The following is a 27947-nucleotide window of genomic DNA, read 5'->3' as shown; positions in this document are numbered from 1 at the left end:
TATTGAATCTTATTGAGTGGCACACAAAGCCAACAACGCATGAGATGCTTAAAGGCAGCAGCCAACCAAGATAGTGTGTTTCTGTGAGTACCTGTTTGTACACCTGTGTGTGTGTGAAGGAGCAGGTAGTCACATTTGACCATTGTGACTGTATTTATTCATAATGTCTATTCTGTGTTATTTTCATGAGATTCGTAAGCATGAGATTGTTGTTTTTCCACAGGAAAATGCAAAAAAGGATATTATGTGCTATTAAGGACATGACAATGTGATATTCTTCTTCTTCTTCTTATCATTATTTATGGTACTACATTCATAAGCTCATATCAAAAATAATCTGACATGGATACATGATTTCCTTCCATGTATGGTTTTCATGGGTTAAACAGATCATAAATAAACCCTCCCAGGTAATACTACACTGGCTGTTGCACAGTTAACAGACAGGTTTTTCCTCTTTTCTCAATTCTGACAACAAGCCAAACAATTCAGCTTTCCTAGAACCAAAAATAAACCTCACTAACACCATCAGGGCATTTGAATAGTAGCTCACCAATTCAACTTGCTCTATCGTTCACAGACTCTCTGCCTACTTGCTACTTCCTTTACTTTTGAAGGTAAGAGAAAATATATTACATTTAACACTATTAATTACTCATGACAAGCTTTATAAAACCTCTTAAAAAAACCTTATTCAGATGTTGTTAAATATATACATTTAAAAAACATGTTAGCATTATAGTGTGGCTGAATTGTGTCTTTCTGATTGATTGTTTAGCATTCTCTTGCGTTCTGTACATAGATTTTTGTTTAGTGATGAATAAGTTAGTTGTTTATTTTCTTTGTAAATAATACATCTGGGAGGCCAGCAAAATAAAGTACACACACTGAACGTTTCCTGACGATGCCTGCATTTTTTCAGGAGAGGACCCCACGAAACAAATAATTACAACTTTTAATTTTAATAATAGGGTACGGTCACTTATTTAGAGTCCTCTTTATATTTATGAGACTTATGTTTCTGGAGTCACTGTTGACTGTCTACTAAACCGCTGAATCACTCACACACTGAAATATGCATATTGTACGCTTTAGTCAGTAGTTAATAGCTATTATTATGCAAGAAAAATAGTCTTAAACTGAAAAACTTTGTAACTAGCTGTTGGGTCTGCACCTCAGCAGGCCCTCTAGTTCAGATGTTATTCCTGTGAAGAAAGCAAATGTTACGAAATCAGTTTTACCCTGGTTCTTTTTATTCCTCGGGCATCCAGAGATGGCACCAGAACTCAGTAGTCATTTTCACAAAACCTTTATTCATCTTTATTCATCTTCATTTAAGCATGCATCTTCTAGAAGTGGAGACATGCAAGGCCGGTGTCCCTCTGCAAATCTTCCACTCTTTTGTTTGTTACAGTCAGCTTTATAGAAGCGACCCCATCATAAAACCCCCATGGAGTGCTTGTATGAGCACGTACCCATATGTCTATGTGAGTGCACGTGAGTGACTGTATGCGCGTACCTGTGTGTATGTGTGAGTGCACGTGAGTGAGTGTTATTAAATCCCAGTTCTTTTGTATTCTTTACAGCCAAAAAAGACACAGCTCATAGTGGTCTTTTACTTTAAAAATGGCGACTGAGCAGTGAGCACACACAGAAACGCCTGCTCAAATCAGCCAGTCTCAAGCAGAAAACAGGAAGCCAGGTTATTTATGTACTTCTCGACGTCACATACACTTTAAGTTTCGATCAAACACTCTGCTTAGTTTCACTTTCTGCCTGCAAAAGCATTTAATTTCCTGTCAGTCCCTTTTGGCACAGACTGTACTCAGAGTTAGGCCTCTCGTATCTAAAACAACATAATCAGCAAATACGCATTCAGATTATATATTCAAACCCCAACAGTTTCCCCTTTTCGTCTTTTTTAAAAGCCGACGTAAACCCTAATTATTCCCATTAAGTTTACTTCCATGTGAGAATAATAGCTAAAATATAACAAAAGAAATCATATCAAAAATGAAACCTTTCAATTGCCCAACCCTTTAGGTCCTCCGTCCCCTCAACGAGTTGTACACTTTCAATGTTCCCTTATTACTATAGCATAATTACTTGTATCCACAACAAATAAATCAAACAAATAAATCAAGCCCTTATACAGCACCTCGCGTTTACGCTGGGCTGTGAGCTATCATTGCTTCTCTTCCTACCATCCCCTTTTGACCCCAGAGTCACAATTTAACCCCACTTCTGCCTTCCCTCACTGCTCCAATCCAATCATCTATAATTAACTTTATCCCCTAAAGGGCCCATATTGCTCTTCATTATTTTTATGGCCACATTTAGCCTTAACAAGCCTTTAATTTCCTAAACAACAAATTTCCTTGAACATTCGTGCTCTGTGCTTCTTTTGTGGTCCCGTTCGGTCCGGTGCTTCCAGGATTCTCGCCAACCTGCTCCTTCTCCTGTAATGGACAGAAAAGGAAAACGCCTCTCTCTGCTATGCCTCCATAACCTATTATGTTCATCAATTGTTCTCTTAATTCTTCATACTTGGTTCAACCTATCATGTTCTTGGGTCTATCATTTATACATATATAATCTGCAATTTTATTCATTTGGGTAAGCTACACTATTAACAACCCTTGACACTCCAAAAACAAAAAAAACCTCTCTTCTTCTCTTATCTGATCATCTCAAGTACGTCCTGTACTCAACTTACTACTTTAAACAAAGACAAAGCAAACTGTTTTTCACCTCTACCCCAGAAACTAATCTACGTCATGTCTGTGTCTGTAAGCGTGCATTAAAAAAACTGTTGGTATGCAAGTGCAAAAGTTTCCAAGCGAAATGTGTCTTAACTCTGACCTACAAGTGAACCTTCATGTTATCTGTGTCTAGAAGCATTTTGTTTTTACATTGACCGTTTACTTATTCTACTAAAAAAAATCAAAGAGAAAACAAAACAAGCATTTTCAATCAATTAAGTTTAAGCATAGAAGCAATTACTTATGAGTAAGTTTTATTAGAGCTAAATTATCAAACACCCAGAAAATCATAACATGATCACAAAGCCCCTTATTTCAAATTAAACCCAAAATCACCCCTTCTTGACACACTTCGTGTGTCACTAAAGACCAGCTACTGAAACAGAAAATACTGAAAATACTTCACCACCTCTTATAAAATTAATAGAAAAAGCTTAGTCAAATTATTTCTCTAAAACCCTCAGCAATTCTCCCCTCGGGTAAATTTGCTCCGGGCTTCCAAACCTGTGTTTAGGAATAAAATCAGTTTAATCATCATGTTAAGTCTTTTAAACCCCTGGCTCCATTCAGAGCTGCCTAGAAACAACACCTGTGTGTTAACACTAACTTCATTTTTTTTAAAACCCACATTTCCCATTTGTAATACCTGTGTTATAACAAAACTTAAGACAGAACAGTTATCAGTCATGTTCTTCGTACAGCATATTTTGATTTCATTTTGCTCCTCTTAATGTAACGGTACATTTTAATTTTACTTTATCAGACTTAACCAAAATATATGTGCTTTCCTTACTTTGCTCCTGTTTTAAAGGAAAAAACCTTGGTCACTTGGTTGAATCACAGATTCTCAAACCTCAAAACAATGTGCATCTTTAATCATTCATCCAAATAACAATTTTACACTTCACTTATACATTCACACATTTATATATAACACTGACTGCCAATATAAATTATTTCCATTACCATATCACATCTTCACTTCATCTTCAAAACCTTAGTACCGGCACACCTAACTTTTCGACTATTTTAAAAGCCTCTAAGCCCAGGTTCGTCCACCTTGCTGGTCAATTACAGCTGTCATTTGTCCGAGACAGCGGTCTGACTTCTAAGCCCTATTTTAATTTATAAGCGCTTCCCGCAGCTCGACAGGAAGTCCCATTTATCGGCATATAAACTTACACCTTAAAGCTTTACTTAAGGCTCACCTGTCAGCCACGTTGAAATGGTCACGCCCGAGGCCCCGCCCTTGTCGGTCAAAAAGCGCGGTAAGGAAGTGGTCAATGACCACTTGGTTTTTAACGGGTGCCCGAAGTTCTGCGGTTACCAACCGGGCTAACTGAATGCCGCCAGGGATGACCATGCGTCCACGATCACCAGTCACTGCCACACGCTGAGCAACGACGCTCCTAGGAATCGTCCTTCCCGTCCTAAGTAATTTAAATCATTTTAAAAGCATCACTGTGGACTCTAACCGCCAGTTTATTATCTGATGCCTGACTCCAACTCTGCTAATCAATACAGGGATAAATCCATCCCTTAACCAAATATCCTAACCTAAACTCTTTTTCTTGGCTGACGTAACAAACACACATATCCCACCAACTTCAAACATACGTCACAACAATTAAATATCGACCCCAATATTAACAACAATGTGGTTTCATCCAATAGCCCCCCTCACCATTCAACAAGCTAGGGAGGACAATAGAAATAAAAGAATGTCTCTGAGCATACAGTTTAAGGCAAGGCTTACAAATTTAAGTACAATAATGGCAACATTTAATAATTTCAACCTAACATTAGCCATGAGTCATACTGGTCACAAAATAAAGTACAAATCTAGAACTAATTTAACACATTATTACGAGTCCTTTCCTCTGTAGCTTGGACAGTTAATGCGTTGGCAACTTTAAAATGCATCCACACCTTCTCTGTCAATATTCCTTTCAACTAAGCTGATGCCTCAACAGCTGGTGATTTGAAAAACATTGACTTATCTAAGCGATTTATATCTAATGGCTTAACAAGTAACATAGTGGAAATAGCACAAATAATACCCTAAAATTCCTTGAAACGTAAAAATATGAATTTTACAAGAGAGAACTAACATGCCAATTAGAGAAGCTAGAGGAAGTGGCCCAAATTAAATAATACATTCCATTTATAAAGCATGTAAGGGAAAAAAATAACACAATGTCACAGACTCAAGGCACAGAGTGTCACGGTCTGCGGAGGCAGACCGTGCGGAAAGGTGTGTGGTGGACCCAGGTGCGAACACAAACGAGGATGCAGGAGTGGATTCCAACAAAACGAGCCTTTTATTATGGCTGATGAAAAGAACAAAAACAGAATGAGGGCAGCATACGTGTAGTACTCAACAGAAAACCTAAACTGGACAAAACTAAGGAAAGACTATGGCTGGAGGTACAGAACACAGGAGGTGGTAACACAGACGGCGCGAGACAGACTGTATGAAACACAGAGACTAAATACACATGAGGGATGACCAGGGGAAGTGGCCACACATGGGAACACAGCTGACACACATGAACTTAACGACAGGACAGAAGGAGTGAAACTGAATACACTGACCGTGAATACAGACTTTCAAAGTAAAACAGGAAACATGGAGATTAGACAAGACACATGAACCGGGGAGACGTAGTACAGGGGAGATGACATAACCGACAGCATGGACTTGACAATATAAGACACGCAGACATAAACACACGAAGGGCAAGGGAGACTTAATACACGGGTAATATGTACAAATGGCTGGACTGCCTTAGTGACCCTAAACAAAGAATAAACATCAAAATAGGCTAAAACACAAAACACTGGGTCGCACGACCCAGGACCATGACACAGAGACATCCATAAAGACAAGTGATGAGGGATGAGGACTGCTGGATGAGAACAAAAACACACAAGACACACATATAAATTAGTGCAATAGATCAGCCGTAGAGTCTTTTGCTCCAATGAGGGCATTTGCAGCATCATCAGAATCTATGCCACATCATACAGGGAGTACAGAATTATTAGGCAAATGAGTATTTTGTCCACATCATCCTCTTCATGCATGTTGTCTTACTCCAAGCTGTATAGGCTCGAAAGCCTACTGCCAATTAAGCATATTAGGTGATGTGCAACTCTGTAATGAGAAGGGGTGTGGTCTAATGACATCAACACCCTATATCAGATGTGCATAATTATTAGGCAACGTCCTTTCTTTTGGCAAAATGGGTCAAAAGAAGGACTTGACAGGCACAGAAACGTCAAAAATAGTGAGATATCTTGCAGAGGGATGCAGCAGTCTCAAAATTGCAAAGCTTCTGAAGCGTGATCATCGAACAATCAAGCGTTTCATTCAAAATAGTCAACAGGGTCGCAAGAAGCGTGTGGAAAAACCAAGGCACAAAATAACTGCCCATGAACTGAGAAAAGTCAAGCGTGCAGCTGTCAAGATGCCACTTGCCACCAGTTTGGCCATATTTCAGAGCTGCAACATCACTGGAGTGCCCAAAAGCACAAGGTGTGCAATACTCAGAGACATGGCCAAGGTAAGAAAGGCTGAAAGACGACCACCACTGAACAAGACACACAAGCTGAAACGTCAAGACTGGGCCAAGAAATATCTCAAGACTGGTTTTTCTAAGGTTTTATGGACTGATGAAATGAGAGTGAGTCTTGATGGGCCAGATGGATGGGCCCGTGGCTGGATTGGTAAAGGGCAGAGAGCTCCAGTCCGACTCAGACGCCAGCAAGGTGGAGGTGGAGTACTGGTTTGGGCTGGTATCATCAAAGATGAGCTTGTGGGGCCTTTTCGGGTTGAGGATGGAGTCAAGCTCAACTCCCAGTCCTACTGCCAGTTTCTGGAAGACACCTTCTTCAAGCAGTGGTACAGGAAGAAGTCTGCATCCTTCAAGAAAAACATGATTTTCATGCAGGACAATGCTCCATCACACGCGTCCAAGTACTCCACAGCGTGGCTGGCAAGAAAGGGTATAAAAGAAGAAAAACTAATGACATGGCCTCCTTGTTCACCTGATCTGTACCCCATTGAGAACCTGTGGTCCATCATCAAATGTGAGATTTACAAGGAGGGAAAACAGTACACCTCTCTGAACAGTGTCTGGGAGGCTGTGGTTGCTGCTGCACGCAATGTTGATGGTGAACAGATCAAAACACTGACAGAATCCATGGATGGCAGGCTTTTGAGTGTCCTTGCAAAGAAAGGTGGCTATATTGGTCGCTGATTTGTTTTTGTTTTGTTTTTGAATGTCAGAAATGTATATTTGTGAATGTGGAGATGTTATATTGGTTTCACTGGTGAAAATAAATAATTGAAATGGGTATATATTTGTTTTTTGTTAAGTTGCCTAATAATTATGCACAGTAATAGTCACCTGCACACACAGATATCCCCCTAAAATAACTAAAACTAAAAACAAACTAAAAACTACTTCCAAAAACATTCAGCTTTGATATTAATGAGTTTCAATAATAAAATTATTCCTCAAAAATGCAACTTGCCTAATAATTCTGCACTCCCTGTACATTTGCCTCATGGAGTCTAACACTGCTATTTCTAAGGCTTCTACTGCAGGGTTAGGAATTGTGGTCAGAAAGTCTCTAGTCTCTCACATAGCAACAACCTAAGACTGGATACCAATGCTGCAGGAGACTGTTAAGATAAAGACGAGACCTTTCTGGGTTGTTTGCTCCAGGAATGTACTGAATCAGCACACAGGGGCCAATAGAAATAAAGCAACTTTGTAGTTCAGTATCAAAGTCAAGGGCAAGAACAGTTTAAGCAGGCAATGGACAATGAACTTTCAGTCAGTTTCAAGAAAGTTCTGGTAAACATCGTGTGACTCAGGAGGTGAAAGCAGGACTTGATTCAAACCAGCTGAGGACTGCACCTGGCTGTCGCTGCCTGAGCAGGGTCAGTGCTCTGCGCAGCTGCTGTCTCTCTCATGTGTGCCAGAGGCCCAGGTGTCTGCTGGTTCTGTGACTCTTCTCGCTTGGGTGTCCGAGGAACTGCTCCAGCCTTAAGTCTTCGCTGGAGGGTCCGAGGAGCTGCTTCAGCCTTCGCTGGAGGGTCCGAAGATCTGCTCCAGCCTCCTGCTTCCGGTTGGGGGTCCAAGGAGCCTGTCTGGCCATCACCGTCACCTGTGGCTTCCACGCCGTCGCCCGCAGTGCCACCACCTGTGGCTTCCATGCCATCGCCTGCAGTATCATCCTCGCCTGCAGCTTCAGCCTCGCCTGGCCCTGCGGTTGCCATGCTGCTGCCTTTTCCACGGTCAGCACCTCAACATCACCGGCCACCTTCCAGGCCGCTGGTGGGACTTCATCGCCGTCATGGACAACTCCTGAACAGCCTCCTGAAAGGTGTCGCTGCCGCGGCCTTCCGCCTGGCCGGCCTCTGGATTTGTTCTGCCCACGTCGCTGCCGTCTTCCACGCAGCTGACCTCCGAGAAGTCTTTGTAATGAATTAGTGAACTGGCGACCTCCAGATGGATTTTTCTGTTTCACTTCAGCTAGCTAACAGTGAAGAACCACCTAGTGTGAAATAGTACACCATCTCATTGGGTTTGTCACATAAAACCCATTGCTGCAGCCAGGGTCAGTACCGAATTAACCACCATAAACTGCTTTTTATTTTTATTTCTTTGTTTTCCGCTGAGTTATCAGCTATGTCACTAATAAGCTTACATAAATGAATGTCTATAACCAGCAACCAACCAACCAACCTAGTGGCATTACTTTCTCTACTGGCAGAAGACACCACTGGACATGCTCTAAAATGTAACATTAAACACTCATTCATAGACAATGTTAAATCTATACAGTTTTTTTTTCTTTTCTTTTTTTTTTTTTTACAGTAGATTCAAATGAAACTCAATACATGTAGTTTTTTAGCTTGGTTTTCAGTCCATCTGGTCACAAAGTGATGTAAAAATATATAACTTTTTACCACTAAACTGATACCACACCTTTTATCTGTACCACTGACAGTTCATGTGCTGACATGTTGCGTCCACACCTTCTCTGTCAACATTCTTTTCCTCAAAGCACAGCTGCTGCCATTAGGTTGATGATGATTGTAAAAATAAAGACCTCACCTAAGCAGCTTATATCCAGTGACTCAACAAGCAAACAAGATAGAATTGACAAAAATAATACCCTATTGCAAAATGTATAAACTCTTTCAAGTTTAAAATTAAAAATCTGAAATTTCTTTAGAGGGAATGTACACATCCAAGGCCAATTCAATGGCACTTTAAATGATTTACTCTAACTGCTATAATGGAAGGAGTACCAAAGGGCTGAAATGGTCAAATATATATACAAATATCAATAAAATGCTCCTCGGATATCTATAAAATTAACATTAAATGTCATGTATATTCTGCAAGCCTGAGATAACTCACACAGTTATCACACTAGTGATCAGCATCAGCCAACAGCAAATATCATAATGTGTACTTTATGCAAAAGTATTACGTAATACTACAAATATTTTCATCTCGAAAACTTCAACTTAAGACAGCGGCTGAGGTGCGACAAAGGATCTCTATTTTTGTACTAACTTTGTCTTTCTTTTCTTTTTTACGAGTAGTGTAATTGAATATTTATCTGTTATGCTCTAGATTAAAGACTATGGTTCGTTTATAACATTCTCTACTTACTTTTAGCTGTTTTGGCAGAAAGTGGTAGCTTTATTTATATAACTTCTCTTACTTTTTGACTTGGTCATATGCGTTCTTTTAGCCTCATTGAATTTTCAGTGTTTTGTTGCATATTTTTAACCCACAATGTTCTATATGGTTTTTTTTAGTTAGAGTTTTTTAGAGATATGACCATATATGAGGGTGGAATTATTTTCAGCTAATGAGAAAGATCCTCTAGTAAGAAGTATTCATAAACTGTTATGGTGCAAAGCGTGGACACAAATTTCAGCTAATTACTGCTGAGTAACAGGCTAATAGATTATATATTTATACGTATGTATGTATGTATATTTGTGTGTGTATGTTTTGTGGGTTTACATAAAACATTTAAATTGTGTGCAACAGTTGTGTGGCAATTCACAAGTCAGACACAACCCCAATAAAAGGTAAAAAAGCCAAATGGCTGCTCTCGGGGGCTCTTGTTTGCACATAGTCCATAACCCCTCCCTCCCTCTCCTTTTGAAAAGTTCCTCTTTTGTTGATAGCTACATAGATAGCTTGATAGATGTATCATACTGGTTCTTCTTGACTCATATTCCTGCTTTTGTAATTTCATCTTTTTGCTGGTAAGACACATTATAATTTACACTCTGTCTCATCTCACACTAATCTGTACTGAACCTCCAGTCATTAAGTTTCCCAAATGTATTTTTCTCTCACTATATGTGTGTGTTTGTGTGTGTATATTTAAATATGTATACATATATATATATATATTAGGGGTGCAATGATACTCGTATCGATACTGAACCGTTCGATACAGTGCTTTCGGTTCGCTACGCATATGTATCGAACAATACAAAATTAGCAATTTATTTTATCGACTTTCCTTCTGACGATGCTGTCTGTGTTGAGCGCTCAGTGGATCTGCACTCGACAGTGCAGCCTAGGCGGAGTAGTCGATCGCAGATTCAGTGAGCGCAGGGCAAGCTAGCAAGACAGAAGTTAAGCTCTCCTTGCAACATGGCAAATTGAACCACCCCACCCTCATTCAGATGTGGCGTTTGGAATTATTTTGGTTTTCATGTGACGTATGACCCTGGAGGTAAGCGCGTCATGGACTAAAGTAAAACAGTATGTTGGATGTGCCATGCAACGTGTTGGCCGTCCAGCCCCATGCACGGGGCGATCCACGGTAGCTCGTTAACGGAGATTTGCCGTGTTGTGGTGTTAACGTCATTTCAACGAGATTAACGCTGACAGCACTAGTGGGAACACAATGAATATGACTGCACATTTACTCCAACATTATCCTAGTGCAAAGACAAGTGGAAGCACACAAAAACAACAAGCACGCATGCTACAAACTTTAGCCGAGTCATTTAGACAGCCGTTAGTACATGATTCTCCTTATGGGGACCTGATATGTTTAATATGCTGCTGAGAATATAGCCCAGAAAAAACGTATAGTATAGCTTTTATTTTGGAAAGAGCCATTTCTCTGTAATAAACTCTCTTTTCCAAAGACCAGAGCAGCATACGACAGAAGAAAGAGAAGAGAGAAAGAAAGACCAGGAGGGGACCAAAAAGAAAGAAACCTCTGTTTTGAGTTTCTCCGATGATAAGGAAGCTGAGGAGTCTACGTTTAAATTGAAGAAGTCATCTGAGAAAGCAGTTCTGTTCCAAATTAGGAAGAAGGAGGCGCCTGCCAAGACCATCGTCAGCACAGGGGCTGGTGGTGCTGTCTCATCATCTGCTTCACCCAGGCAAGATTATAGCAGTCAGACGTCACGATATTCTGTGGAAGATGACGACGAAGATGATGATGATGAATACAAGGATAATGGGAGCAATGATGACAGTGATAGCGATGAACGTGGAGTGGGATCTCCTTCAGCCAGCTCAGCCTCAGACTCTAGCAGTTCTTCTATACGCCCGTAAATATCCCCAATGCTAGAGAGATCGAGGCAGCCAAGAGACGGCGTCGTGCCAATCAAACCCAGAAAGAATTCATTCCCCTCAGTAGAGATGGCCAGAGTTCAGCTGGCAGCACACTAGATCACTACAGCAGGGAAGATGAAGATGACAGAGTCGATGATGATGATAATGAGCTGGATGATCACGAGAGGAGAATCGAGTTTGCCCCACGGATGAGGAGCATCAGGGAAAGAATTACTGAGAAACTTGGAGAAAGTGATGGCAGTCGGTCAGGGACTGATGGGGAGGAGCAGGAACTCTGGGAAGAGACACAAATTGGGAAGGGAGTCAAAAGACGACCAGGGGAGCAGAGCCCATCTAGCAGTGACTCCAGCAGCTATAGCAGCAGTAGCATAAGCAGGCGAGATAGAGGAAGACAGAAGAAGAAATCTGCAGGAGTCAAAGTTCCAAAGATGCTTCCTCCTGTCACTGTCTCAACGGTCAAGAGAAGGATCGCTGGAAAACTTGAGTCGTTGAAGGAGGTGTACAGAGCACGCCAGGCAGAGCTCAGAAGGATGGAGGGCGATGTTGAGGGTGCTAAAACCTCGTTGGAGAATCTGGAGGAAAGCTCCTCAGAGAAGCAGCTTAAGTTTTACAGGACCATGACGACTTATGCCCACAACATGGTGGAGTGTTTGCAGGAGAAGGTTGTTGAGATCAACTCTCTGGAGCTGCAGTTGCACACTCTGCTGTCTGACCAGATGGAGGCGCTGTTGGCTCAGAGACGAGAGAAGATTAAGGAGCAGGCAGACCACCTGCAGCAGCTTGGCTATAACACAGCAGAGCAGAGTGCAAGTTCAGCCAATGGATCAGAAACTCAGTGTGAGGTAAGCGTCGGTGTTAAAACTGAGGAAGACTTTGATATGGCTGAAGACACATAACCTTCAGCAGAAGAGCAGGAGCAGCTGCAGAACAACATAGCTGACATACTGTTGAGGTCTAAGGCAGACTTTTCTGATGTCCAAGAAGACTTCTGCAGTGTTAAAAAGATTCTGTCTCGCTTTGAAGAATGGAGGGAATGCTACTCGGAGTCCTACCACAATGCTTATATCTCTCTGTGTCTGCCCAAGTTGCTGAACCCCATCATCAGGCATCAGCTGCTGGCATGGAACCCTTTAAAAGATACCAGTGGAGACTTTGAAAACCTCCCATGGTTCACAGCAGTGGAGACCTTTTGTCATGGACATGGCCACGAAGAGCTGGAGCACACAGACAGACAGACGCTGTCCAGCGTCATAGAAAGGACCGTCGTACCCAAAATGACTGCTTATGTGGAGCTGGTGTGGGATCCCATGTCCCACCAACAGTCTGTCTGTCTGACTGATGTGTGCCACAGTCTGAAGGAGGACTATTCTATCTTTGAAGGAGAGCATAGCAAGCCAGTCAAGGCATTCACAGAGGTTCTGGTTCGCAGGCTGAGAAGCTGTGTAGATGAAGATGTCTTTGTTCCCCTGTACCCCAAAAAGTTTCTTGAAGAGGCGTCTTCACCTCAGCGTCACTTCAGAGATCAGCGGTTCTGGACAGCTGTAAAACTCTTAGGCAATATGGGGAAGTGGGATTTACTGCTCCCCGAGTCTGTATTGAAGGAACTGATGCCTACCCCATGCCTCGAATCGAGGACTTGCTGGAGAAGATCGGAGCGGCCAGGTACATCACCACCTTGGATCTGTACAAAGGTTACTGGCAAGTGCCACTGGAGGAGTCTTCTCGACCGTACACCGCCTTCAGGACACCTGCCGGCCTGTTCCAGTTCACGGTGATGCCATTTGGCCTACATGGGGCACCGGCCACCTTTCAAAGGCTGATGGACAAATTACTACAGGGGTGTGACCCCTATAGTGCCGCCTACCTGGATGATGTAGTGATCTTCAGCAACACCTGGGAGGAGCATCTGCAGCACCTGTCCGAAGTCCTGGGAAGAATCCATAAGGCAGGGTTGACCCTCAACCCCTCTAAATGTGAGTGGGCACGGCAGGAGACCCGCTACCTTGGCTACCAAGTGGGCAGAGGTGAGGTGCGCCCGCAGTTGGATAAAGTGGAAGCTATCCAGAACTGCCCTCGGCCTCGCACCAAAAAGGAAGTCCGGTCTTTCCTGGGGCTGGTTGGCTGGTACCGAAGATTTGTGCCCCAGTTTGCAACTATTGCGGCCCCTCTTACTGCGTTGACCAGCAAGGACCAACGGAATCCTGTCACATGGACAGCGGAATGTGAACAAGCCTTCAAAGGGCTGAAAACCTGCCTGTGTACGACCCCAGTTCTCAGGAGCCCAGACTTCAGGAAGAGATTTCTGGTCCAGGTGGATGCCTCCAAAAGCGGCCTGGGAGCAGTGCTGGCCCAAGGGGACCCTGGAGATGAGCATGCGGTCCTATACCTAAGCCGCAAGCTGCTGCCACGGGAGACCAACTACTCAACGGTGGAGAAGGAGGCCTTGGCTATTAAGTGGGCACTGGAGAAACTCAGGTATTATTTACTTGGAAGAGAGTTTGAGCTGGAAACTGATCATCGAGCGCTCACCTGGATCCATTCCATGAAGGACCATAACAGCCGACTGACACGCTGGTACCTTTCACTGGAGCCTTTCAGATTCATCATCCGTCACAGACCAGGCAAGCTCAATGTAGTGGCAGATTATCTCTCCAGGTTGCCGCACAACGCCAACCTCCGGGTGGAAGGGGTTGATGTGACGGAGTTACACCGTCCCGGGCCGCAGACAGCTGATCTGGGCGCATACACGCACCACCACCATTAGTTTCTACAATTACCGTGGCTGCGCGTCTTTTCGTCGACCGGGCAGATAAACGAAAAAGGGTGAGAGGTATATTTTGAGCAGCGCAGAGGGTGGCCAACATATTTTCCCACTTACCTTTAATAAAGCCGGTCGCGGAGACTCGCTGTGATCGCCGATTATACGGGGGTTATGCAAGCCGATGGTATGGTGTTCCGGGGTTTAAATAGTGGGTTCGCGTGCGCTTGAAAGGTCACGTGAACTGCATTATTTTTTGGTTTGTTTTTTATTATTGTGAAACACTGTAGGCTGCCTGGAATTGGCCATAAATGTCTGTATATACATATATGTATTGTAGGAATACAGCGGGAAATAAGCTGAGGGGGGAAAGATTGTTTGGTTTGACTATTACGCCTAGTGGGAGGGGCTATGGGGTATAAAAGAAGGCGGTCAGGGCCTACCTGGGTTCTTTTCCAGTGAGATGTTACAGAGAGGGTAACATGCAGACTGTGTTTTGTATATAGATGTTTGTTTTGTGTTGACTTAAGTTAGTTTCCTATTTTCTTTGTAAATAATCTTTTGTGCACCTGGGAGGCCGGCAGAATAAACAACCCGTTCTCACTCCCAAAGCGTAACATTTTAAGCTAGGTGACAAATCGTCACCATATTACGTTTTCGGCTACCCACCACGTTCCTAAATGACGACCTCGGAAAAAGAGGAAATATGAGAACCGTCTGGACTGAACCTACACATGTTCGCTCTTTTTCTTCAAATCGCTTAGAAACACACTATTTAACATCATTAAAGTCCTGGTTAAGGTCAGGAATAAGGTTATGGTCAGGGCTAGGGATAAGGTTAGGTTTAGGGCTGGAATACAGGGCTGGAACGTCTATTACCGCGGGAGCGTCATTGCACTGGATTCCAGCCATAACCCGCCGCGTACCATAAGAACGCCGAAGGTCTCCTTTCGCGTTCCTCAGGAACGCCGCGGGACGTGACAAAACGTCGACATGTTACGCCTCGGGAGTGAGAACGCTCTGGAATAAATTATCCACACTGAATGCTTTCTGACTACGCCTGCATTTGTTCGGGAGAAGTTTAGGAGAGGACCCCGCGACATATATACACATATATATATATATATATATATATATATATATATATATATATATATATATATATATGTGTGTGTGTGTGTGTGTGTGTGTGTGTGTGTGTGTGTGTGTGTGCTGAGTATAACCTGGAAATCCTGGGGTCAAAATGGGAGATGCCCCCAAGGGTGATGGAGAATGACCGAGCTAAGATCCCTAAGATCCTGCGGGACTTCCAGATACAGACGGACAAAATGGTGGTGGCCACCAACCGGACGTGGTGGTGGTAGACAAACATGAGAAGACGGCCGCAGTGATCGATGTAGCGGTTCCGAATGACAGCAACACCAGGAAGAAGGAACACGAGAAGCTCGAGAAATATCAGGGGCTCAGAGAAGAGCTCGAGAAGATGTGGAGGGTGAAGGTGACGGTGGTCCCAGTGATAATCGGAGCACTAGGTACGGTGACTCCCAAGCTAGGCGAGCGGCTCCAGCAGATCCCGGGAATAACATCGGAGATCTCTGTCCAGAAGAGCGCAGTCCTAGGAACAGCTAAGATACTGCGCAGGACCCTCAAGCTCCCAGGCCTCTGGTAGAGGACCCGAGCTTGAAGGATAAACCGCCCGCAGGGGCGTGCTGGGTGTTATATATATATATATATTAGACATGATATTTTAGGTTATTCATCAGCAATAGAGATAATACAACAATGGCATAAGTAATTCATGCAAATACACCAACCGACAGACTCTGAAAGTATTTTAAGTTCTGTGTTTTCCTTTCCGTTGGCTGTCATGGTATTTGATTCAACGTGATGTGCTCATAATGTAGCAGCTGGTTTATGCTGGTAAATGCTATCTGTGCAAATACCATAAATACAAGAGGACATTAAACCTTCTGTGTTTATCTGATTTTTCTGCCTTCCAGTGCAGTGCTCTTAATATGTTGCAAACTATAAATAATTTTAATTAAAGAGTTATCATTTCTGTTACTTTTTTCTTAAAGGCTTAGTGCTAATTTTCACATTCACTCACATTGTATTTGTTCACAGATTGGAACTCCATCAAGATGTATTTCAAAAGGGGAAAATTCAGAGTGCACATTTCCCCACTACTGAATATCACAGCAATTGTTTTGGTCTCCATCCTTTTATGGAATTTATCTGGATATACCTTCTGTCATCAGGAGTCAAGACTTTGTGCCTGTCACAAATGTCTAACAGACAGTGATCCTTGGTTTAATTACATCATTAGTGAATCTCCTAAACCTTTTATGTCACAGAAACATAAACCCTCGGAGGAAGATTTCAACTGGTGGAAGGTAAATAATGAAAACATATTACAATAAACCTTTGTCCCACTGTGGCCATGTTAAAGTTATTTTAACTGCCCATCCCTTGTTTATTTTATGACACCTGTGTTTACTGGTATAGCAAGAGCAGTATATTCAAGTGTGTGCTACCTCCACCAAAAAAAACCAACACAAATATTCCTCCGTAGTTTAGCTACGGATTAGATAAGTTTAAAAAACCTTGTTTTATGCTTATCTTTTTTTATTTTATGTTTACTCAACTCTTTATCCTTGCAACCCGTATTTCTAACTGGCTGAAGAATTGTAAAATACAATTACTTATATAGATATCTTTAAAATGATAAAAGAAAAAAAAGAAGTTTCACCACTCATCTGAGAAGCTTCTTCAGTTCTAAGAGCAACTGGTGGAGAGTCCCAGATTTTAACCTTATTGGAAGTATCCAATTGGAGGGATAATAGGTACTTTGTATCAAACCAGTGATTTATGACCTGTCGTCAAATGCTGTATGACAGAAGAAGTAATAAAGGAAGTAATAAAGGTTTACAGCAGTCATAGTTTTTATGAATATCATAAAATTATATAAAAAACAATATAAATAATCATATAAATAATCACCATACTTCATTGGTATGGTGGAAGTATGGTGATGTAATAGGATGATGAATAGGATGTTTGGATTTTAAAGCCAAAAGGTTTACTTTTTTGACAAAAAAATTACATCCTTTTTAGACAACTGTTTTTGGGGACCCGTGCGTGTGTGTGTGCATGTGTGTATGTGTGCATCTATGTGTGTGTGTGTGTGTGTGTGTGTGTGTGTGTGTGTGTGTGTGTGCGCGCGTGCGTGTCTGTGTGTAAAAACGTGTTAAAAGGATCTCTTCACAGCCCCCCTCACCTAGTTTTCAATTGAGAAGAAATGTTACATGGAGATGCTCCATGTTTCAGCCATAACTGAAGAGTCCATGCCTGGAAATTGCTTGCATTACCTGGATTTAATTGACACACAACTGAGTTTAAGATTGAAAATAATGAACAGTGATGGCTCTGATCTGGCCCCGGATGCCCTGGTTGTTGTTATCAATTATCCTTTAAATACCATTTTCGCACAGTGTGAGGTTACTCTGGGTGACAGGTTGATATCCCAAGGCCAGTTCAACTCATCCCTGTCCTCCCTGTGCCGCAAAAGGAGGCGCACCTCGCAAACGGAGGGCGCCCTTACTCAGCCTTCTGCCTCCAGCAGAGCTGTCCCTCGGACCCTCCAGCAAAGACAGGTGAAGGCTTAAGTGGCCCCTCGGACCCTCCAGTGGAGATGAACGAAGGCTGGATGGGTCCCTTGGACCCTCGAAGTGCCACGAAAGGCAGCGCTAACAAGGTGCAGTTCTCAATTGGCTTCTTAGCCTCCAGGGATCTAGAATCAGCTAAGGGCAGAGGGCTAGCCTCTGGGGAGGCCCTGGAGAGAGTAACTGTCTCAAACGTAGCCAGTTCATGAGAAACAGCACAGGTTAATATGAAATTTTCTCACTGCATGGAATGAATTGGCAAGACTGGTGCCCGAATGGGTGGCTGAGCTACTGGGGACACTAGAGACTGAGCTGAGGGAAGCTGAGCAGCTGATTGAACTGTAGGCTGTAGGTCAGCTGCCTGAACTGAAGGCTGTTGACTGAGCTACACCTTGAGCAGGGGATGAACAGTTCTCAGAATTGTCAGTCTTTACATTAGCAGTGCTAGTTAGTATAGCTCCAGGCTCGAAGGGAGCAGAGCAAAAACAGTCATTAGAATTTAATGTAGCCCCCAAAAGGCAGTCTCAGTAATCTCAGCTGCAGGGAAACCAGGAAATCCACAGTTATTATTGTCCTCCTTCACACAAAACACAGCCCCCGAATAAATAGTCCCAAAGTCTGAAACAGAAAAATTGTCCTTTTTACTCACCAAAGCCGGCTGCTCTAAAATCCCGGGGTCCGACTGTGGTGAGGGGCGTCAACGGCGTGAGCACCACTTCCCATTTGAAGGCTGGACCGACGGGCCGAGCAGCGAAGCGGTAGTGGCTGGTTGAGTAGTAGTGCCCAGGGAGCGAAGGTGAAGCTCGTTCAGAATAAAATCCTGTGCGAGCGGATTAAGTGAGCTGAGCAATCAGGGGAGACCGGGAACTAATTGCTGTAGCCGATTAGCTATAGCTTTCCCCTTGTGCTGCAGGAACAGATTGATTAGCCGCTCCACGGAGTAGATGACATTCCTCTGGAGCTCCTCGGATGGATTAAATGCAGCGGGGTCCACAGTGGCTGGTTCGTACTGTCACGGCTCATGGGGAAAGCCATGTGGATTTTAATGAGGGACCCAAGATGCAGACAGCTTTCAGATGCAAGGGAGTTTCATTAGGGAAGTGAAATAAACAGAAATACAGTGGGCATGAAACAGAACCTGAGGATAACCTAAACTGGAGACAACTAATAACAACAGACCTAAAGGTGGTACCTAAAGTGTGTGAATGTGTGTGTGAATGGGTGGATGACTGGATGTGTAAAGCGCTTTGTGGTCCTTAGGGACTAGTAAAGCGCTATACAAATACAGGCCATTTAAAGGGGAGATGCAGGGAGACTCGGGAAAACCACACAGGAAAACTATGTCTACTATGAGCGACCATCTTTGAACAGAGGCGGTGGCTCACGACACCAACTGTCTACCATCTATAATCCAGTTTTGAGATCCCTTCCCAGACACCTTAATGCCCACTCAGGAAATCACATGATAGGGTGGGGTCAGGTTTCACAATGAGCTACCCGAAACCTTGGCTGATTGTGACCTACACCCATTTTCACACCTTGGCTCATGTGATTAGGTAGAGGACCAGTAGGGGGTCCATGTCCCTCTTGGGGGACACTCCCACGAGTCTTAAATCTGGGACTCTCCACCATTTAACCCTAGAAATGAAGAAGCTTCTCGGATGAGAAGTGAAATGTTTTCAAGCAACTCAAAGAAATCGAAGACGCTTTCCCCCCCAAGCTCCTTAGACTACGATGACCTGGATGATTGAGAACCTTCACAGACATATCTCAATAATTAATAACACAAATGTGCATACGTTTGATCCTTGAAGACACTTAGAAATAGATGCTAGTGCTATCTATCAAATAACTGAAATTGAATCAAACTGAAACTGAATCAGAACAATATTAATCCCTAAGGGAATTACACTATTGCCCCCAATTGCTCCAAGACAATGCAGATATTTTGTCATTAGCAGGGATAATGTTAAAGACGAAATGTGTTTTGAACAAGAGATGTGATCTGAGGTTGCAAACTTTATTCTTTTTTCTCAGCCCTTACAGAGGGAAAAACAAAACTTCACTGTCTACAATAAAACACTAGAACGTGTGTTTCAGACAATAACACCCATTGCAGATGTTGAAGAACCTCGCCCTGATCGCTGCAAGAGTTGTGCAGTGGTGGGGAATTCTGGAAATTTGAGAGGATCCCAGTATGGACCCCTGATTGATTTACATGATATTGTGATAAGGTAAGAATAATTTAATGGCATTTGTCCCGATTCGTGATTGAGGTGTGAGACAAACCACTACTGGTCCAAGTGCGTCAAAACAATGATTTTATTAAACACATGTGTGGAAAGATACACAGCTCGATATTGTCAACCTAGATCTTCCGTCAAAACATACTTTCAGCATGGTTTTATTATGTCAGGGTAAACACCCCTTCTCGCGTTAGACAAAACATCACATGTATAGGTTATCATTAAGTTTCCGTATTTAACAGCATTTTTCCCTATATGGTTGTCCGGCTCCTCCAGATGCTTCCTGTAGACCTTGGATCACTAGTTGCCAAGCAGAGACAAAGCAAGATGTCTTTCACTTTTACCCTAGAAATTATACTTCATGTCTATGTGTATGTAAGCATGTTAGGCATTCATTCACAGCATTCAAGTCATTTCATCAATATATCAGTTCAGACATAACGGTGAACGACATTTTTAACCTTCATTAGACTGTATGCTTAACTCTATCATGAGCACAAATGAAATGTGTGTTAATAACATGATTGAAACTGTATGTTTAATAAATGGAATAAATAATAATAATAATAATGGATTGGATTTATATAGCGCTTTTCAAGGCACCCAAAGCGCTTTACAATACCACTATTCATTCACTCTCACATTCATACACTGGTGGAAGCAAGCTACAGTTGTAGCCACAGCTGCCCTGGGGCAGACTGACAGAAGCGAGGCTGCCATATCACGCCATCAACCGGCGACCGGAATCAACATGATATAAACTGATATAAAATGATATAATTCCCACACATTATAACCATCATTACACAAAAAGAAAACACAAAAGCTAATTTCAACAGCACTGTTCACTGACAAAACCTGAAAAGCCTAGATTCATGTCACAAAAAAAATCTAAGTTTTGTTATGTTTTGTTATGCATATAATGTGATGTAAATTACAATGTTTCTAAAATGCTAAATATGTAAACTTATATATCCTTCTGTACTATTTAGAGTCAACCGTGGGATGACCAAAGGTTTTGAAAGAGATGTTGGAACTAAAACAACTCATCGTGTCATGTATCCAGAAAGTTCTACTAGATTGGACAACAAAACTCATCTTTTGTTTTTTCCATTCAAAACACCTGACTTTTTGTGGCTTCTGAAGTCATTAATTCCAGGGTAGGCCAAACATGGCTTCTGTCTTCACTTTAATTATATTTCAATTTCTTTTAAAACTTATGTTGCTAGAAACTGTACTGCTACTGTACTGGAATGGCATTATGAAATTTCAGATTTTAATAGCTTTGCAATACATTCTTAGCTAACTATAAGTAAAGGTGCAATCCAGGTTCATCTGTTTGAACAAGCAAATTAAACAAGGTTCAAAATTTAGTTAAACCTTAAAGGGTTCAGATCAATGGTGTATATTTTGTTTAGCATTCAAATGACATATTTTAATTTTCTTTCCTGGCCCTTAAACTCATTTACACAGTGGCCCCGACAGGCCAAATGGACTGCAACTTAAGAAAACACCAGCAATGAGAAAAACGCTGCAAAAGCAAACAAAACACAACGGAAATAGAAAAAACAAAAAAAGAAATAGGAAAAAACAGATTTCCAAAAGCACCAGGGAAGTGTTTCTGGGGAGACAATTTGCAATAACCAAAATATGCTAAGTATTGCACTGGGAGATACTTAAAAGAAGTGGAGGATCTATCGGTTTTGTGAGGAAAGAAAAGATGAAAGGCAAGTGTGTTACCCTAACTATTAGCCTAAAAATCCATCATAAGTATTATATGAATCTGTCATGAATCGCCGTGCGGCAGGCAGGAGTAGGACCCAAAATGCAGGACTCACAGGCACGAGGGAATAAACTCAAAAGGCAGCTTTATTGCGTAACAGAAGATGATAGGCGATACAAAACTAGACTGGGAAAAACTAACATAAGGCTCACCAGGAAACACGGGGGAATCACACACAGCATGAGGGACGACGTCACACTGAACAGAGGGAGACGCAGACAGAAATACACAGAGGGTTAACGAGGGAAGTGGGAACACACGGGGAACACAGGTGACACTGATAATCATAACGAGACAGGGCGGGGTGAACTGAACACTGACGGGAGAGGTGAAACAGGAAGTACAGGAGGAGAGAGGGCACGAGTAGAACACCAACGTAACAGGCAGGGGAGACATGGAATAAACACGAAAGGGGACGAGGGCTCATAAATACATAGAGGGCACACAGGGGGAAGAGAGAGCACGGGGAGAACTCAGACATAATGGGCAGGGGAAGCATGGAATAAAATACAAACATACAAGGAAACTAAGAACACTGGGCCAACATGGCCCAGGACCATGACAGAATCATGTTTTTTCCTATTTCTGTTTTTGTTTTTCCCATTTGTGATTTCTTTTTTCCTATTTCTGTTTTGTTTTTCCTATTTCCGTTGTGTTCTGTATGCTTTTGCAGTGTTTTTATTGCTGGTGTTTCCTTAAGTTCCAGTCCGTTTGGGCTCTCAGGGCCACCATACATTTAGCTGTAAAATGTATAGAATGTTATAAATCCTAAATGCTTCAAATAACTTAACTAAATGTTAAAAAAATGTCATTGTTTTGTTGGCTGACATAAAGGGGAAAAAGATTATTTGGGGTAGTATCTATCCACCTAATGCTGATGATCAGACTTTTAAGTGCTTTAAACAACAATATTGCCCTGGTGGGGATTTTACGGTGTCAGTGGATCCAGATCATAGTGCCACTGTAATTTGTAGGCTTGAAAACAAATGTACACTGGCGAAGGCATTTGAAGGTGGTAAACACACTGGACACAGTGAAATAATCTCCTACACAAATCCTTTGTTTACTCCAACACAGATGACTCAAGTTTATGAGCAATGCTGCAGCTATTAGGAGATATCAATATCAGGCCTATATCTCATATCCCAGCCTAATGTATGGGTAACTGAACCCTCAAAAAAGAAACTATATGTGGTTCTGTGTCTTTCCTGGGGTGTTCCCACAACTGTTTCATGGGGAAACTTGCTTTAAAGAGCGGAAACACCCACACCCTCTAGCAGATCATTACATGAAGGAACCTTTTAAAAACAAGCGCGTCCATGCTCACAGGTGTACACACGGGTGCTCACACACACAAACTACACCCTTTTTGGCTCTTACCTCAAAGCACACTGTGCGCTGTCGATATTATGTGCTGCACAATAATGTTTAATATTTAGTATTTACTGTTATATTCCCATATATCATCGTGATGTTGTTTATTGTATTGCTCTCGTTTTCTTCTGCTTGTTTTCTTTTTTCTTTCTCAACAAGTGATCCAGGTGATTGATATATGTATTTTTTTTGTCTGCTTATTTAGTTGGTTTTTGTTTTTTTGCCCTTTATCCCCGTCCCTCTTCTCCGCTGTTTTTCCCCCCTCTTCCTTTCTCCCTTTTCTTTTCCTCATTCAAGTCTGTCCCGTATCTAGCAAGTGAAAATAAAAAAATAAATAAAATAAACAATAAAAGGTGAATCAAATAGACCATTACGGCAAGGCTGGGATGGTCAATTTGGTAAAGTAAATCCGTTGGGCATCTTTCCTCGCCTTTAGACAATAATTCTGATGGCAAAAGAACCAAACGGGACAGGCAAAAAAAGAAAAAAAGAAAAGAAAAAAAGAGTGGAAACACAAACGTGTTCTTCATCGATTCTTCTACCAGGCTCAGCTTTGATTCATTTTCTCACAATCTACTTCATTTTTTCTGCATACAAAAATGCCTTGATTTCCTGAGGGTCATGAATTGAACATCTTGCATTGTCCCATTGTATGTGTGGTCAAGCCTTTGACAGAATGTTAGCTTCAAACCATATTTCCCTAAAACAGGCACCGCATCTCCCCATTAAATCTGCTCTCTAGTTGCCGTTGGGACCATTGGGAGTAATTTAACTTACAGCTGAAGCAGTAATACTATTACTTTTAGCTGCATATCCACTTTCTAGTGGGCTAATAAACAGGAAATATTAAAACACAATTTTGAGACACCCCACTCCCCAAGAGCTGTTTGATATTAAAATATATTCCTATGATATATTCTGGTTTTTCACATAGCTAGCAGCAACTCTTTTTTTTTTACATGGAAGAAAGTTAAATAAATTGTTTTATGAACAACTGAACATCTTATTGTGATTCTTAAGTCTTAGGTAATTATTAGCATTTGTTTGTTAAACAATTTCTTTAACAAATTCAACAATATATTTTCTTTTCAACAGGGAAAACGGTGCTCCAAACTCTAACAAGATAACTAACAAAGATTTGGTGAGTATTTTAGGTTTACCTTAACAAAACTGGCAAATGTTGATGCCCAAGAAGTCCAATAATAACTTTACGCTACCATTAATTCAGGCATGCATGCTTACATAGACACTGTCCCCCATTTAGAAAGACAGAGGCGTCACACACTCTCACAAACCAATCCCGACATCAACGTCGTCATTTTGAATAAATGTAATTTTTTAAAATAAGAATTATGTATGCTCCCACTAAAAATCAAGAATGTTGGATACTGTTTGTCGCCGATTTGGACAGCCCAGCGGGTGCTCCCAATGCCTTTGGAGTAGGTGAAGCCTAAGGCAAGATATGCTTCATCACATTTTCCAGTAATACCCCCCCCCCCCCCTTACAATGGCTCTCCCCACCCCTCAGCCTTTACTTTGTTGCAGTATTTGTTGTTTACTCTGTTCTGCATCCGGTATGTTATTGTTTTCCACAGTTGCTCATACTTGAAAATTATGTGCTCGGAAGGTCATGCATGTCACTGAACAAAGCCATGCCACTAATAGTGGCTTCTTTTAGCCACAGTGGTGCTTATTTAAAGTATTTTGTATATTAGTATATTGTGCATATACTTCATAAAAGAACAATTAATAAAACTCAGATTTAAAGATTTGCCTGATTTATAACAGGTGTCGATCCTTCATCCAGCTTTCATGAAATATGTTCATGATGTCTGGCTGAGAAAGAAGGCTGCTTATCCATCCACTGGCTTCCTTGCTGTGGTTCTCAGCTTATTAATGTGTGATGAGGTATGTTCACCTTACACAATCTACTTCTACATTATGCGTCTGACCGACACTCATTGTAGACATACTTGAAGAAAAACCGATTAAGAAGCAATTTCACAAACTAATATATTCATGTAATGTAAATTATGAAAGTATATTTATGGTTAGTACTTTAAGTGCACCTTTGATTGTGTAGTTTTTAACACTTTGGACTGGCAAGTGAAAAGTTGCTGGTTTGATTCCAACTGGAGAAACATATTGTTGTTTGGGGTTGTGTCTGAAAGGGCATCCAACATAAGTTATTCCCATTCAAACGTACAGAGCTACCCATTTGTGTCAAATAGGCAGCCAAAAATAATTTTATGCAACTCTCAGATAGCACTGTATACAAATGCCAAACTTTCAAACTGATCTAATACCAAGTAAAGACAGGACCAATGTTGGAGTCAAGGAGACTCAACTAATACATTGCACTTATAATTGCAGCGTATTCATGGCCAAAATTTCAATTACATTGGGGGTTTTGTATGCCTAAAGAGGAATAAAAAAAACTCTGGAAAGTTTTTTTTTTCCATGACTGAAGTTTTCATAATTCATGCATGAAAGGGCTAGGAGTGCAATTTGTGGCAACATTTATTTAAATTCAATACTAAAGACTTAATGACTGTAAAAACTTTGTTTCTTTAGGTTAATGTCTTTGGGTTTGGAGCAGACAGCGAGGGAAACTGGAACCATTACTTTGAAATCCTTAAAAACAAACGGTTAAAAACAGGAGGCCACCCAGGAGAAGAAGAATATAAAATGCTTGTTAAATTACACATGAGGAAGAAAATAGTTTTTTTTAAAGGATGGTAATTTCCTTTAGTTTTTCATTTGTCTCCTCATCATTTTCAAGTCATCGTCAGTGATAACCATAACTCCGTAAGAATAAATAAATTTAGTTCTAAAAAAAAAATCAGTGACCAGCAAAACCAAACAGCAAAAAACACAATTACTGAAACTGACATGCACGGTTTGGGATTGTTAGTAATGAAGACTCAGACCTCAGGAGATAAACATCTGTTAATAGAATCATCTATTAATAGAATCATCTGTTAATCCAGTGGTTCCCAAACTTTTATTGGCAGATATAGACAAAATACTGTTACTGTTAATCTAACTATTTTGAGTTTTTATACGCTTACATATACACACCCTTTCTAAATGGAGTTACTGTCCCTCCATTTAGAAAGGCAGAGGCTTCATGGTGTAATTATTTCATGTGTAGTTGGTTTTTTTTTTTCCCTGTGTAACAATATTCAGCATTGCCATCAATACATTTTTCAAAAAATGCCTCTCTGTGCAAAATGGGTTCAAGAACATAAACAGCTGTGGGATACTGTTTGTCCGTGATTTGAACTGGGGGAACAAATTGTGGTTCAGACTGATATTATTTGTATCCCACTGTAACTTTACTGTATAAAGAGCTAACATCTAGGCCCCACACTTTGGGAACCTCTGTGTTAATCTATGACAATTATTAAGCACTATGTAGCAGAGATGGCGACTTGCAATCACAAGTTAGACCTGACCAAAACAAAAACCAAACCAAAGTTTTGGGATTTGAGTCTTGAGACCTTGTCATGAATTGCTGTGTGAGGCAGGTAGGATTAGACCCAAAATTCTGTTTATTGCAACAACCCTGAGTGAGTATGCACTTATCATTTTAAATGCTGTTGTACATCAATAAAGCAAAGGTCATATAAGATAATTCATAACATTTTACAAGTGTTAGAGAGACTAATTGGTCAATAGAATATCAGTTTCATCCATTAGACTCTTGAGACTTGACTTGGACTTGAAAAAAATTGCTGGTGAATATTTCTTCTATGTAGCATGTCTACATTTTGTCTCCAAAATAAAATGAATACAAAATGCAATGCTGCTTTCAGTTTGTCACTTTTCACTCCATTACCTGATTAGATGTTGAAGACTTGATGAATGGGTACAGTGCCATTTAGTATCAATCATGAATTCATGCCATTCACATTAAACTCCTGTAACCTGTTCATTATCAAGAAACGATGTATATATGTTTGTTGCAAAAAAAGTTATTGAATATATTCTACACTCATACTGGATGCTTCCATCCAAACAGAAGGTTTGGAGATGTTCTACAACACTTCACAATCAGATTTATAATAATGAATGGATTATATCGTGGTGGCTATGTCCAACCTTTGCATGTATAAATATCTGCAGAAAACATGGTGTGGCGATGGTAGGAAGCTGAAGTACTTTGATACAGTCCAGATCAAAAGTGTAAGACTACATGAAAAATGGTAAAAATAAATAAATAAATAAATCATATTTTGCATGGTTGGATCTTAACAAGGTTCCAAGTAGAGCTTCAACATGCAACAAGAAGAAATGGGAGAGGGACAAAACACTTTTTTGAGAATGCAATTTATTGAAAGCAATGCTTAAACTGTGGTAGCAAATGTTCGCAAGCTTGGCTACCGTTTGGGCCAGCGCCTCCTCTGGCTGGCTCACTCGTGTTTCCGCCATGCCCCAATCCTGAGTTTTGGCACCACTGTCGACTATGCATGATGGACTCGACCACGTTTCAACACTTTTCAGCATTTTCCTTTATTCTCGGTTGTCATCTTTACTAACACCAATGGACACAGATTTTCGGCGGTGTCCTGGACATAACAACAACAACGACAATTCAGAACCCAGTTAATTCTTCTTAAGCAGGTGAGGCACAATTGCTGATGCAGCTCCAGCGTGTCCCTGCAGCGTCCCCATGGATCATGCCCTTATACAGGACACCATAAGATAAGATAAGATA

The 27947-nt window shown here is 41.4% G+C and overlaps 2 protein-coding genes and 1 pseudogene across 3 annotated transcripts in view; all 3 read left to right on the top strand.

Annotated features, from left to right (window-relative positions):
* Positions 1–27947, top strand: part of LOC309698359 (uncharacterized protein) — a 204096-nt gene that overhangs the window by 89841 nt on the left and 86308 nt on the right. The gene's annotated exons all lie outside the window — the stretch shown is intronic.
* On the top strand, positions 351–27033 carry LOC309698203 (CMP-N-acetylneuraminate-beta-galactosamide-alpha-2,3-sialyltransferase 1-like; the record flags this gene model as incomplete). Its single annotated transcript, XM_082520503.1, has 8 exons — positions 351–365; positions 549–617; positions 16517–16555; positions 19862–20058; positions 21063–21230; positions 24323–24368; positions 25016–25135; positions 25802–27033. 8 exons carry the CDS (start codon positions 351–353, stop codon positions 25967–25969), a joined length of 822 nt encoding a protein of 273 aa, XP_082376629.1. The 3' UTR covers positions 25970–27033.
* On the top strand, positions 3988–16279 carry LOC309698141 (intron Large complex component GCFC2-like; annotated as a pseudogene). The gene is made up of 3 exons: positions 3988–4067; positions 7806–8159; positions 10969–16279. The product of its transcript is annotated as an intron Large complex component GCFC2-like (transcript).

The sequence above is a fragment of the Aulonocara stuartgranti genome (genome assembly GCF_965226115.1).
Source record: "Aulonocara stuartgranti genome assembly, chromosome: 22".
In the NCBI taxonomy this organism is placed as follows: Eukaryota; Metazoa; Chordata; class Actinopteri; order Cichliformes; family Cichlidae; genus Aulonocara; species Aulonocara stuartgranti.
This window is presented reverse-complemented; position numbering and strand designations above follow the sequence as displayed.